Consider the following 15,382-nt stretch of genomic DNA (forward strand, 5'->3'; position numbering starts at 1 on the left):
CCGACTTGTAGCATGTGTAAGATTTATAGCCATGGATCTGGTCTGTGTCGTGAAATACAGGGACTCGGACTCTGTGACCCCTCCAGTACCGAGATATGGGATTTCAGTATTAGTGGATGTTGTGGGCCCCACCATGATGGATGTGTTTTATCCACTCCATCTATCCATTTTTCCAGATCATTTTAGGACACGAGACGAAAAATGAGCCAGATCCAAATCTCAGGTGTAGCACAGCAAAGGAAACAGTGGCAGTTGAGATCTCGCACATGGTTTTCAACTCTGCATGTGCACCGCGATTCACTTTTTCAGTATATCCTCCCGCGTGTTATAGCTGCATTGATCCGATCGGGTCTGTTAAAATGCGCACGGTGCGTGTTGAACGTGGACGACATTGAGAACGCAGACAGGCGGGGTTTACCGATTTGTCGTAGATATGTGTACACGCTTTCTTCAGTGGCAAAAACAAACGCACCACACGTGCGGATGTGGGACATGTTCGAGAGATCTGAGACGTTCATAAGGTGATCCTTTCAGTGAATAATTTCTACAAAAAAAAATTTTATTGATGTATTTACGGTGTGAGCCACAGATTTACGAATAAATGGACGGTTAGGAAAATGATAGGCAACAGCCACATTCAAAGGGCACGTGCAACCCTCCTGATGACCGAATTGATGTTTAGGATAGGACACGTGCCGGGTGAATCATCTAACCAGGGTTTCTGATTCTCCACACGTGTGTGGGAAATGGCACGTGTGATGCGTCTGCATTTGTTGCTTGGAGATGGTCGGATAATCCCGCCGACCCTCTAGACCCGCTAATGGACTGTTCGCAGAAACTGGTCATCGGTCTCGTCTAGATGCTCATACGCATATGCCAGATGTACAAATACAATGCGTGGTTGCCACCATTTAATAAACAGCAACTGACGCACAGCTTAGGTGCGGCGACGGGCGTTTACCCAACATGGTAAGGCCCTGACCGTAGGGCCCACCTTAATGTATGTACTGTATATCTACGCTGTACATCCTGTTTTTTTCGGCTCATTTTAGGGCATTGATTCAAAAAAAAAAAAAAAAAATCAGATCCAAATGTTAGGTGAGCCCTGTGAAATAAAACAGTGGTGATTGAACACATTATGTTAAAAAAAAAAAAATTAAAGCTCTTTGTCATCCAACTCATTGGTAATGTCACACCTAAGTCGGCCAAACGACATATATATACATACACACACTTTCTTAGGTGAGCACCCATGCGCACCTTTGCATACATGTTTTAGGCACAAAATATGAACAATGGACATGATGTGACACTCATTGAAACTTTACAAGCCCAACTTTCAGCTCGTTGTAAAACTTTGGTGGGCCTTGGCAAAAGAAAACAGTTTCCTCCTTTGATTTGCATTTCTCTTTGCTATGGCCCATTAGAGTTTTGGATCATGCTGTAATTTGGGCCCATAAAGTTTTAAGGGGTGTTGCATCACGTGGACCGTTTAGATTATGGGACCTTAACATGTGTGCAAAGGTGTACATGGGTGCTCATGTAAAAATGTCTGCTGGTGAGCTTTCCTCTATATACATCAGCTTGGTCCAAAACTTACACGGCTTGTAAAAGGATTTCAATGGTCCATCACTGCTTGAAATTCTGATCCACTTGAAAAACCAATCATATACTTTATTGTGATAGGTAAACCAAAGAGACTCCCTATCTAATAGTCATATATGAGAATTTTATTTCGGATGACTCAAGCATAAACACTCAAATAGTAGTTGCAATGGATATGTAATAGAAAGTTTGAGACATTTTAGCCACTTAATTCAATTGTCTCGGAGGATACAAAGTGAAGGAATCAAAATCTGCGGAAATAAAAAAAAATTACGTTCTTCCTTTTGATAAGGGAGAATTAGAAAAATCCTATTGATTGTTGCTTTCTTGAAACCTTTAGGAAAAGCATGAAAAAAAGGCCCGAATGGTATGATCCCTCTGTCACCCCATAATAAAGGGGTGATCTCCTGATTCTTGTTCTATGGATTTATTTTAGCTCATTCGTTAAAATGATCCAAAAAAAGAGATGGATAGTATAAATATACAATACATGCATCAAGGTGAGCTCCATGGTTAGGGCCACCGAACTATGTTGGGTGAAACCATGGTCGCACCTACTGTGCTCTAAGAAAAGCGATGGTGAGTCATCTTCTCACATGTGGTGCTAAAGTGCAATCATCTAGACCGTACAAACTATTAGTCCCACCATGGATGGATCATATCTTTGAAATTTACAACCATTCGAGTAAAGTCTACCAAATGGAATATCAAAAGTAAAATAGTAAGTGATTCAAATTCAAAGGATTTAAAAAAAAAAAAAAAAAAGGTTTTTCCATCCCATTATGCTCCAACCACGTTTTAGAGTAAACACTTTTGACGATTTAGATTAAAGAAAAGCCGTTAAACTAGGAGTAACATGGTGGTCATGCATAAGCTTTCGTATCAAGAGTAGAATTGGGCATCGACTCGAGTTAGACAGAGTTAGGGCTGACCCGATTTTGAAGTACCTAACCCGAAGTCAACCCGACTTGGTACCGAGTCCAACATGCCTGACCCAATCCTAGTCTGGGTCTGGCTTAGACTAACCCCAATCGAGTACTACCTTGTCACAGGGACCGAGTTGGGTCGAGTTAGTACTAAGTCGGGTCGAGTTGACTTTCTTTTTTTTTTGTTTATATCCCGATTTAGTAGTGTACTTTAGTTGGATTGTTTAGAACAAACATTGTCAAAAGTAATTTGTAATAGGAAAAAAACGAATAAAATAAATAAACATTGTCAAAACTTAAAAGTATGTTTAGAATCTTAGATGGAGTTGTACATACAAACCATTCATTTATTTTATATCATTTATATGATTAATACATTTGTGGCGTGTAACCCAAGTAACCTTGTCTATAATAGTAACCCCCTCCTTCATCTTAATGTTTAGAATCATTCTTTTATTCTTTTTTTACGGCTTAAACCACAGAAGAACTTCGGATTAAGTCTGAGTTGGAGGTGTCTAAAATATGATTGTTTAACTCTTCTGAATTAGTGGTAGAGATGCATTTCTATCGTCCTCGTTCATAAAATTAATGAGTTTTTTCAACCACTTTTTTTGATTTGATTTGTATGGTATTTCCAACTGCTTATAAGAAACTTCGATGATTTATCGTCCGATTCATGTCTTGTACTTGTGCCTACTTCAGCATCCTGTTGTATTAGAAGGGGTTGATGTTGTTTGGTCCTAGATGCCAATTCCATGCTTTGTTTTATGGTTTCTTTATAATCTCATTCTCTTGTTCCCTATTTCACTTAATAGTATGTTTTCTTCTGCTTGACCTTTCTTCATTTACAATAGTTCTACTACTATATATTCTATGGCTGGCTGTATTGGCTATATGGGAAGAGATGAAAGCCTTTGTATTTCAGTCGAGAATTACTCAAAATAAATCCTGAATTTTCAGAAAAGCTTTGCTACATGCGGCAGCGTCTTCTCCCCAACAATTCAAATGTAATTTCAATTGATTTGTTTTGTTTACAAGTTGTTTTCCACATAATTTGCTTTAAAATTTTATATTTTCATCATGTGAGTAGACATGGGTTCCATAATTCAAAATATTTGCTGATGGATCATCATCCAATGAAATATCTATAAGTGTGAATTTTAAAATAAAGAATATTTGGTTAGGTTGAGACAACAAAAATAATTAAGGGATGAAGATAAACAAATACAACCAGCCAAGCATATGAGATTTAAGCAATATTAAGTCATTTAAAAATATAAACAAAAATATGAGAAATATAAAAAATATATATTAAAATACATAAGCTAACAAGCATGAAAAATATCCATACACTCATTAAATGTTACAATTCAAGTCTATAAATAATAACTATCAAATTGTCGTAAGCAAATGCAAAAGAAATAGAAGGTATTGTCTCATCTTATTTCATGCAATTGTCGCAGTTACTGTCTTATCCTTCTTCTCACTATCATCTTACTCGAACTCCTCATCAACATATTTGCTTTTTCCTCAGATCAGACGCAGCTAATCATGTGTACAAATAAGTGTTTCAACTGATTCCAGTATAAATGAGCTTCGATACTTGTTTGCAGCCTTACTCCTCGTGGTAAAAGCATATTCTGATAGCCAAGTTTTTTTTTTCTACACATGCACACTCACCCACCACCTATGGGTACTCGGACCCTTGACCAGGTGTTGAAACTCCTGATAGTCTACCACTGGAGTAAGAGTAAGGACCCGGTTGAGTTTGGAATTGACAATATATCTCATGCCATCAATGAGAGCACATGGTATTGTGATTCACGAGCTTTCGACTTCCACCAGTGTAAAACATCTAATTCTTCGCCTTTGTACTTTACAAGTGGCTCCTTAAATAATGGTTAAGTTCTGTTTGGATTGTCTACATTTGAGTCTTATTATTTTTAAGACATCTCTTATCCCCGGAATGTTTGCCTAAATATTTTTTAGTTGATCTTGCTCTTGGGCAATCTTAACATCAGGAAGATGGGATTTAAGTTGGTTAATTTGAAATTTCAGTCTTAATTTTCATTTTTTACTGTATCAAGTTCTAATTCAAGATCTGAACATCTATTTAGAGTTTCATTAAGATTAGACTCGGTGTTTTCCTTTTCATGAATCGGGGAAGAAATTTTAGATTTTACCTTTTCTAACCGTCAATTAATTTATTCTTTTCTACGATAAACAAACCTAACTTCTTTAACATTTTTATACTTTTTGTGAAAAGCTAGTTGTAGACATCTTACAATTAATCATATCCTTCATCTTATTCTTCTCTCTCAGAGGATGACTCTTCTTCATCTTCTTGTGATGTGTTATCGTCGGTGTCTCCTCCTAAGTCTTTAGGAAGATTATAAGTGGTGGAGGCCATTAAAGTTTGCATAAATCCAAGGTTTCCATCACCATGGGATTTCTCAAAATCATCACATATAGTTATCATTGCTCATTTTGATTTAATTTTATTAGGACATATATAGGCAATGTGACCATAACCCTTGCAATTAAGACATTGGGATTCTCTTGATTTTTTTGACAGATTTCACCTATGTGTACGGAGTTAAAAGATTTGCCTCTTTTGTCACAACACATCCCTCTATTAGACATCATTCTAAAGCTCATACGGATCTTACTTTAGACGATTAAGTCCTTGAAGAGAAACCATCTCTGATACCAATTGAAATTGCTTCAATTGTCTATTATGACGCCACGCTACATGAAAGCCTACATAGCTTAATTAGAATTGTGGCCAAATTATAGAGGATGGGTAAATAAGACCAATTTAAAAATATTTATCAATTAATAGCTAAGTTATAGAGGATTGGTGAATAGGACCAATTTAAAATTATTTATGAATTAATGCAATTAAACTTCAAAGGCTAAATGATCCAAAATCATATACTAAACAAGATTCAACTAATTGACCAACTAGTATATAAGGTGAGATATGATATATCAATTGTATGTGTGCTACAAATTAAGTATCTAGCATATAATGTATTTATGCATGCATAATAAATAAATCAACCAAAAGCATAATAGAAATCCATTCACATAAGCAATTATAAACAAAATGATATATAGTGGTTTGATTAAATACCAATTCCACTCCCGACGAACACAGTACTCTCCTTGAGCATACCGAATTTCACTATCTCGATGATTTTCAATTGGCTTACCACTAACATTTATAATGGTTTTAATAGGTTCATCACAAACCTTTAGTCATACACAAAAACTTACATGTATACACCTGTGTTGGTGGAACACATACACACTCGTGTCAGTGGACAATGGTTCCACCCATGTCTAGGACTCTCCCCTCTAGAGATAGTATCTATTTATCAAAAGATTTTAAGATTTGCACATGAAAACAACATTACCTCCACACCCTTATAGACTTAGCTATTACGAAAACACTAGTATGAAGTGTGAGATATTTATGTGAAATATATCAGTATGAACCACACCAATATGGCGCTCCTCTATCATCAAAAGTTTATAATCATGAGATCTTTCCATTATCTGTGATGTTTATTTTTAGTTTAAAGTCATATGCAAGCATAGATGACCGAGAGATCCAACTATTAAATGCCCATTAAGTTTGATCAAAACACTTCAATAGTAAAATCAAAAGATTTAATGATTGAAAATTTTCAAGAAACCTTTTGAAAACATTTGAGAGCATTAGTCATCTTTAAAATACTTGATGGATAGTCCAATTGACAAGATCCATATACAACTAATTCCCAAAAATACTAGTAGTCTATTGTTACATGTAAGGGTCAACCCCATCCTATTGAGTATACCTAACAACACCTGCATGTCGCTAACTAATATTACATGTATGTCTCTCACTAATATAACATTAGGACCATGTAGTCCTTCATGACCTAAATGTCCAAGGATTATTCAAAGCTAGCTGCGATCAAAATCAATTCAATTGAAGCATACAAGGCCTGTTTTGTGAAAAAAGGACACATGATATAATCTTTTTTTTTCTTCTCAAATTTAAATTTGCTACTTAGAGAAATGGCCCACCTATATTAATCTATTGGTGAATATATAGCTCTTGCTTCACTACAAAGAAGCATCCCAAGCTCCATGATGAACTATTATGGAAGGTTCTGAATTACAGAAGATGATTGTAAATGACCATTCACACACCAATGGCTGGATTGAGCCTAGGTTCAGGTCCTTAGATCATGGTCAGGAGTTGGAGATGATTTGAGTCTGTTAGGCCCATTTACGACCCTAACTCTAGCCAATCATAATTTTACTATCCAACGGACGGCAATCGAGCTGGACTTGGATTGCCTTCAGCACGAATTTTGAATTATTTGGATGGGCCTATTAAAAAATTCATCTCACTTGGCCCAGGCCCGGCCCATTAACAGCCCCACAAGAGAGGTCTCTTCTTCTTGTTGGTGGGCTTCTTGCTAACGGTCTATTTTCAACGTACACGTGGGGACCTCATCAGATGGACCTAATTCTCTCTCAGGGAAGTAGAGTTCGCACGTGCTTGTGGAGAAGCGCAGGGGATTCCGCACTCTTCCGAACAGGACTAGCTGGCTTGAGATTTAAGGGCGTGGATCAGCCTGATTTGGGTGGGGCCCACCTCTCCTTGGTGCACATGGCTATATATTTGTTGATTCTGCGCCGTCCATCTTGTACGCCTCATGGGAGACGATCTACGGTGGGAACAGCACACAGATACACCATCCTAGCCGTCAGAAAGCTAGTTTTATACAATCAAAGTGGTTTTTGTAGCACGGTCCATTTGCAATAGGGCCCAACTGTTGGACAGTCCAGATACACCGACAGTACAGCCCCGCGTATGAATGGTTCTGATTTTTGGCAACATCCCACTCGCACTCTGATCCACACGCAACTTTAGACGCTGCACACGTGTCAGCACCATCTGGATGTGTGACATCCGATCCGTGCATAAGGTGGGCCTCGCCGTGAAGATAAAACGATGTAAATACCGTTTGGGTGCACTTATCAGATTGACCACGGGGGAACGTAGGTTCTTAAACTATAAATTGTTTTCGCATAGTGGTGGACCCTCCTGATGAGTGGACCGTCCTGATCGTACGGCCAGATCATCCTCATGGCGAGTTCCACCTTATGCATGACTCAGCTATCCAACACACGTCCCATGTCGGCATGCGGCACACGTTGATTCGGTGGATCCAGAACCACCGAGTCGGATAGATCAGTGACTGTGGGGCCCACTGTGATGTGTGGATTTTATATCCACGCCGTCCATCTATTTTTCTAGCTCATTTTAATACATTATCCCAAAAATTAAACATATCCATATCTCTGGTGGACCACCCTACATGAAACAGCAGTGATTTAACGCGTACAATTAAAAGTTCCTAGGGCCCACCCTAATGTTTATTTGCCATCCAACCTGTTGATAAGGTCACACAAACCTGGATGAAGCAAAACCATAAATAATCTTGATCCAAAATTTTGTGTCCCACAAGAAGTTTTTAATGGTAGGCGTTCAATCACCAATGTTTCCTTTGGTGTGGTCCACCTGAGATTTGGATCTGCTTCTTTTTTCGGCTCATGCCCTAAAATGAACTGGAAAAACGGATAGACGGCATGGATTTAAAAACACACACATGACGGTGGAGTCATGGATCCACCGAATCCGCGTCCCCCCAAAAAAGGGCCACGTCAGAGATTCTACACCGGGTAATCGTGCAAAGACCGCTGAGAAAGAAAAGACAGGTTAGTGAGAGGTAGGAATTTTTAAAAAAAAAGAAGAAAAAAAAGAAAAAAAAAAAGTCAATGCGGTCCACGGACTGTTGGGTCCCAAACTCCATTAACAGGGTCTTTCTTTTCCCACTGGAAGATCCATTTAAGCTCCAGGTTCAGATCGTGATGGACCCCACACCAACTCATGAACGGCATCCATCCCAAACCAGTCTACTCCGTTTACTCTCCTCCCATAATTGCATATGAAAAATGATAAACCCGGTGGGCCCATCTCAGGCCTGGATGGCGTGCATTAGATGGCATATGCAAAAACGTATAAATGGGTAATTACTTAGGTAATTACCACGTTGAGAAGTCTTTCTCAATGTAGATTTGACGGTTTACTTTTTTATCACTTTAATTGAGAGATTTATAACATACCATCGTGATGTATGTTGCTTATCACGCCGCTCATTTGTCATGCCAGTCGAATTTATGGCATGATAAAAAAATAAAATAAGGCAGATCCATACAGGAAACATGATAAAAAATAAAATGAGGCAGATCCAAAGTTCAACTGGACCACATTACAGGAAACAATGAAACCGAATGCCTATCATTAAAAACCTTCACAGGGCTTTTAAAAGTTTTGGATCAAGCGGATATGTGTTTTCCCTTATCCACGCCTGTGTGACCCTATGAATGGGTTAGATGATGAAAACACCTCAAGATAGGCCCAGTGAAGAAAATAACTTTCCTGGTGGATGAATTAATGGCCACTGTTTCCTTTAGCATGGGCCATTTGAGTGTTGGATCTGTCTCATTTTTGGTTCATCTTCCAAAATTTCTAATAAAATAGACGAACGTTGTAGATATATCATTATACTTTATAGTAGTGGGGTTTACATATTTAAGTTAACACTTTTGTTTCAATTTTCGAAGAAGAATTGCTCTCGTATTTGGTGAAAAAATAATAATTACATATTTACCGTGATCTACAAGGTATCATGGAAAATCAAACATTTGTCGACAAAAAAGTCTAGCCCGTCCAAGCTTCTCAGGCCAGTTGTTCGTCTTTACATCAGATTTCCAATGCAAGCTGGACCTCCTGATGTGATGTCCCTTCTTTATGATACGCGTCGGCCACATCTTTGTATGGTATACACACGTACACAGTTCTGACAAGTGGGGCCCTGGTCTGGTAATCCAGACCATTGGTCTGTAGTCCTATCCCCCAAAAAATTACTTGTGGGACAATCTGAACCTTCTGATAGGTGTCTATTACAGAAATGCAATGAGAAGGGACATAACAGCTGCCTCTTGGATCGCCTAATCTTCAATACTTTGGAATGGTCCAATCAACAGCGGTTTTCAACAGAACAAATGTTCTTGATTTCTGATCCATGGGCGTCAGTTGTCAGTGTTGGAGACGGTGGTGTTGGTAATTTTCTCCATCGCCCCATGACGACGGGAGCTGATTGCCTGTGAACCCTGGGGCCATAAAGATGTCCGTGATAAATCTACTCGGTCCATCTGTTTTGAAAGGCCACGATAGGACGGGATTTTAAAAATTAAGCAGATCCAAAACTCTTGCTTGCCATACTACACGAAGCAGTGGGGATTGAACGCTTGGCAGTGACAGAATTATTTCAGGATGACATTTGTTCCTACAGTTTATCTGAATAGTAATAATTCTGTGAACGGTTTGGATGGCACCTAAACATCATGGTCAGCTCCAGGAGGGTTTCAACGGTGCACGTTACTGTTTCCACTGTTTTGTTGGTGTGGACCACCTGAGTTATGGATCTTCCTGATTTTTAGAATCCTTTCTTACTGTGGCCTTTCAAAACAGATGGACGGAGTGGATTTGTCACCGACGTCTTTGTGGATCCCACACAGCCCCGGTCACAGGCAATCCACTCCCCATGACGACACTCTTACGTCGGACGCAGATCAGGTGGAGTTGCCAACAACACTCCCACGTGTTGTGATGTGTTGGCGCCGTGGAGCTTACATTGATGTACGTGTTTTACATTCACACTAAAATGAGTTGGAAAAATGGATGGACGGCTTGGATTTAAAACACAGACATCAAGGTGGGCCCCACAGCGGCCAAACATATCACAACACCACCAAATCCGCGTACTCTTTCATCCGACGATACCATCCACAGGTGGGTCCCACAAAGACTTCATAGCGCATAAGAGTCAAAGTAAACAGAGGAAAGTCAAGACTCTCCCGCTAAGTCAACAACCCCTTCCCCTCGGCTTCTACAAAAACCATCCATAGCGCCCCCTCAAGAAAAGCAAAGAAGACAACGGCGCAGGATAACCTCCAACCCGCTAAAATGCGCACCTACGTGCACGCCACCTTCCTCCTCATCTCCTTCATCCCTCTAGCCATCTCCCAACTTACCCAAAACCAGGAAACGGCCATGAAATCCCTCTCCGTCAACCTCAATTCCTCTCTCTGGAACACAACAGACTCAAACCCATGCAATTGGAATCGAGTCAATTGCACCCAAAACTCCATCACCCATCTCAATCTCTCTGGTCTCGGCCTCTCAACCAATCCCTTCCTCATAGAAATATGCCAGCTCGATTCGTTGCAGTCGCTCGATCTTTCCCAAAACCTTCTGACTTCAGTCCCACATGCTTTCTTCACTGCTTGCGGCGAAAGAAGCAACCTGAAATCCCTCAATTTGAGCATGAATATGTTAAATGGCTCCCTACCACCTTTGCAGGGTTCTGTCAGCTTGGAGACCTTGGACCTGTCTTTCAATTTCTTGGGTGGAAATATCACTTCTCAGTTACATGATTTGGTTGGAATCAAAAGCTTGAATTTGAGCTTTAACAGCTTCATTGGGCCTATTCCACACCTACTGGGGAAAAGCATGGGATTGGAAGAGTTGCGGCTCTCCGGTAACTACTTTGAAGGTGCAATTCCTGAAGAGATTTTCAGATACAGGAAACTGAGACTACTCTGTCTTAGCTTCAATAGGCTTGAAGGCTCTGTTTCTAATAAGCTAGGAGAGCTTTCCAAGTTGGAAATTCTCCTCCTCTCTTCCAATAATTTTAGTGGAAGAATACCAGAAAGCTTGTTGCAGATTAAGAAGCTGTCACGATTTCGAGCAAGGCAAAACAGATTTACAGGCCCCATTCCTCGGGGGATTTTGGAATATGTTGAGGTTTTAGACCTCAGTTATAATAGTTTGAGCGGAACGATCCCTTCTGATCTTTTGTCAAGTCCAAATTTATGGTTTGGTGATCTAAGTTATAATTCGTTAGGAGGGCCGATTCCAGTGAACTTGTCTAAAAGCTTGCTTCGTTTGCGATTGGGCGGGAATTCGCTCATTGGGTCAATTCCACCATCGGTTGGGAACCTCTCAGATCTGATGTTTCTCGAGATGGATGGCAATATGTTGACTGGGGCGATCCCATTGGAATTGGGGAAGTGCAGGAACTTGATGCTGTTGAATCTCGGTCAGAATCAGTTGCAAGGTTTGATTCCGAAAGAATTGAGTAATCTTCAACAGCTAGAAGTTATGAAGCTTGATAGGAACGAATTACGTGGGGAAATCCCGAATGAAATTTCACAGTTGAAGAGCCTGATGATGCTGAATCTTGGCTGGAATTCCCTTACCGGTGCAATACCTTCAGCTTTTTCCAACCTGACAGATCTTTCGATTTTGAATTTGGAAGGTAACCAACTTAACGGTTCAATACCTAATATTTTTTCTAAATCGAAATTGCTGTTAGAACTCCTGCTAGGAAACAACAACCTTTCTGGAGAAATTCCAAGAATGCCGTCAAGCTTGCGGATAGCACTCAACCTCAGCAGCAATCACTTCCATGGACCAATACCGGTAAGTCTCAAAGGACTGTCTAATTTAGAGGTCTTAGATCTCTCAGACAACGAATTTACCGGCGAGGTTCCGCAGTTCTTGACTGTGCTGCAGTGCCTGACAATACTGGTGCTTTCCAATAATCAGCTTTCAGGAACTCTTCCACAATTCAACCGGTGGGTCAATGTTGTTACCACTGGAAATGACAATCTGATCCGAAATCCTACCATCGATTCATCTAAGGGAAAAGCCACAGCCATTTTGCTAATTGCAGTGGCAGTTGCAGGTGCTATTCTTGGTTTAGGGGCTGTGGCAGTGATCTTTGTTTTGATTCCGAGACGGTCTAATCGTATCGATGATGAAAATATACAGTCAGGAGAAGATCACCAACGCGTTATCGACAGACATCTAATAACTAGAGACAGCAACCATTGTTCCAGCATCAACTTCACCAGAGCCATGGAAGCTGTCAGCAACCCAGCCAACATCTTCCTAAAGAGTGGGTTCTCAACCTACTACAAGGCCATTATGCCCTGCGGAATGAGCTATTCTGTCAAGAAGCTCGACTGGAGTGACAATATATTTCAGTTGGGAAGCCATGAAAGGTTCAGACAGGAGTTGGGGATCGTAGGGGGTTTGAGTAGTTCAAGAGTTATGGCCCCTCTGGCATATGTTTTGACAGCTGATAGTGCTTACCTGTTCTACGAACATGCCCACAAGGGAACCCTCTTTGATTTTCTTCACAAAAAACTGGGAGATGTTCTGGATTGGCCATGTCGCCACAGCATCGCGCTGGGAGTGGCCCAGGGTCTGGCTTTTCTGCATGGGTGCATCGACCCAGTTCTCCTACTCGACCTATCAACAAAGACCATCCTATTAAAGTCAATGAACGAGCCGCAGATAGCAGATGTCGAGCTTTTCAAAGTCATTGATCCTTCGAAGAGCACTGCAAGCCTTTCTACCATTGCTGGTTCTGTGGGGTACATTCCTCCAGGTGAGAAGCTATACTTTACCACTTTTTTCGTCTAGCTGTTGGGAAAAGGAAGGTGACTACTTAGCTCTGATATGTTTCTTCTTTATTTCTATAGCATGAATAGATTCTAACCTAAGACTAGACAATCTGCAGACCAATGTATAACTACAGAATAACAGGACCTACCTGTATCGATCTTCTCTCTCGTATGTTCAACAGTTTTATAATGTGTTAAACATATGCCGGTTAGGGGTAGGCAACAGGCTGGGTGGCCCACCTGGTCTGGTGAACCTGCCGAGTGAACTGAGCTTAGACCTATTAGCTTATAGCCCGATCAATCTTCGGGCTGTGCTTAGGTTTTAGGCCATTTTAGCGTGACCCAGCCTGACTTCATGTGTACATGTGTTGTATTCTGCATATATGTCATTCCAATCATCGGTTAGGCAACATATGCATCTTGCATAAAGATGTTGGTTTTCATTTTTCTAAATGTTTGTTTATTTGCACGTGTGGCCACCTGATCAAGAGATGGATTGGGGGCATTCATCGTGGGAAATTGAAAATTGATCAATGTTCAGACCTGGCCTGGCTCAAACCAAGCTCATTACTACCTTAATGTTGATGCTGCTCATTTCTATTCTGCACAGCCTGAACTCTTATAGTTACAACTTGTTTCATCTGTTCTGTACTGCAGAAACTACTCTGATCCAAAAAATGGCCATCCTTAATATCAAACTGTAAGATGAACCTAAGCCAATACAGTACAGTTCTATTTCTAATGCTCAAAGATAATGGAAACTGATGTGTATTATCACAATAGAGAACAGAAGCACAGAATTGGCAAATTGCAGTAAGCAATTGACATCACTTCCACTAAAAGAATCACCAAAAAGAGTTCTCTTTTTTTTTTTCTTTAAATTATCAGAAACTCTTAGCTTTGTTCTTTTCTTTTTTTCCTGTTAATGGTTTCTCAAGCAACTCTGACCTTCGCATACATGAGTTTCCAATTTGAGCATATGCATTGATGTTGAGGTGGTTGGTTCCTGGTTGCAGAGTATGCCTACACAATGAGGGTGACTATGCCTGGCAATGTCTATAGTTTTGGGGTCATCTTACTTGAATTACTGACTGGAAAACCACCAGTCAGTGGAGAAACTGAATTAGCCAAATGGGTGCTGAGTAATTCGGTGCAGAATGATGCGTGGGAGCAGATTCTTGATTCTAGTATCAGCAAGACATCACTTGTGGTTCGCAGTCAGATGCTCTCAGTATTGAAGGTTGCTTTGTGTTGTGTTAGCACCTCACCAGACGCAAGGCCCATCATGAAAAATGTGGTGAGGATGTTGCTTAATGCCAGATAAGTTGTCAGAAGTTATTTAGAATACAGGAGTCAGTTTGGGACATTGAATGTCCCATTCGCTTTCTGGTTATTCATTTGTTGGTATAATGTGTGCTTTTAATGGAGTTTATACGACTGTTCTATAAACTTACATTTAAAGACAGCTATGTTATTTTCTCTTCAGTACATGATATAGGCATCAATCTTGAGAGTTGTAATTTGAACCCATGGACCTATTTTCTTTTCTTATTGACTTTCAAAGGCAATAGATTAAAGTTTGTTGAACTGGTTTTGCCTAATGACCTGTCCCAATGGCTGGGATTCTCTTTGTTAGTCTACCATGCATCTTGAGTATCTGTCTCATTTCTCTTTTATGATTTACCCAGAAGAAAAGCAACCATGCTTTCCTACTCATTGTTCCAAGTATCAGTTATCTGTATCGCCAGCTTGGTGATACCAATAACACTGGTAGTATCAGATAAGTATTGGCAATATATGGCTGATATATCCTTAAGTATTGCCACTGTATCGATATCGCCAATGTTTTCAACTGTGTGAATTCCAGGTGTCGCTTACATTGCCAATGTGACGACAATATTTCAATAATATCACCAATGTGTATGTATCAATATCACCAATCATCTGTTTATTAACAAAAATAAAATTTAAAATTTTAAAAATTTTAAAAAAAATCCATTTCAATATTTTTAAATGGGTGCATGGTTGTATGATGAATGCATGTTTGTATGTGTGTGTATGTATCGATGGATGGATGGATCATGGATATATGTGTGTGCATGGATGGATGGATGGTTGGATTGTTGGATGGATGAATGGATGTATATATGTGTGTATGCACGCATGTATGCATGGATGGATCATGCATGTGTATATACAGGTATGCATCATTGTATATATGCATGCATTCATTGATGGTTGGATGGATG

The 15,382-nt window shown here is 39.9% G+C and overlaps 1 protein-coding gene across 1 annotated transcript; it reads left to right on the forward strand.

The window, feature by feature from the left end:
- Positions 1 to 10,561: 10,561 nt before the first annotated feature.
- LOC131234918 (LRR receptor-like serine/threonine-protein kinase GSO1) lies at positions 10,562 to 14,659 on the forward strand. Its single transcript, XM_058231921.1, has 2 exons — positions 10,562 to 13,117; positions 14,150 to 14,659. Exons 1-2 carry the CDS (start codon positions 10,627 to 10,629, stop codon positions 14,455 to 14,457), a joined length of 2,799 nt encoding a protein of 932 aa, XP_058087904.1. The 5' UTR covers positions 10,562 to 10,626; the 3' UTR covers positions 14,458 to 14,659.
- Positions 14,660 to 15,382: the final 723 nt, after the last annotated feature.

This window comes from Magnolia sinica, chromosome 19 (assembly GCF_029962835.1).
Source record: "Magnolia sinica isolate HGM2019 chromosome 19, MsV1, whole genome shotgun sequence".
Classification (NCBI taxonomy): Eukaryota; Viridiplantae; Streptophyta; class Magnoliopsida; order Magnoliales; family Magnoliaceae; genus Magnolia; species Magnolia sinica.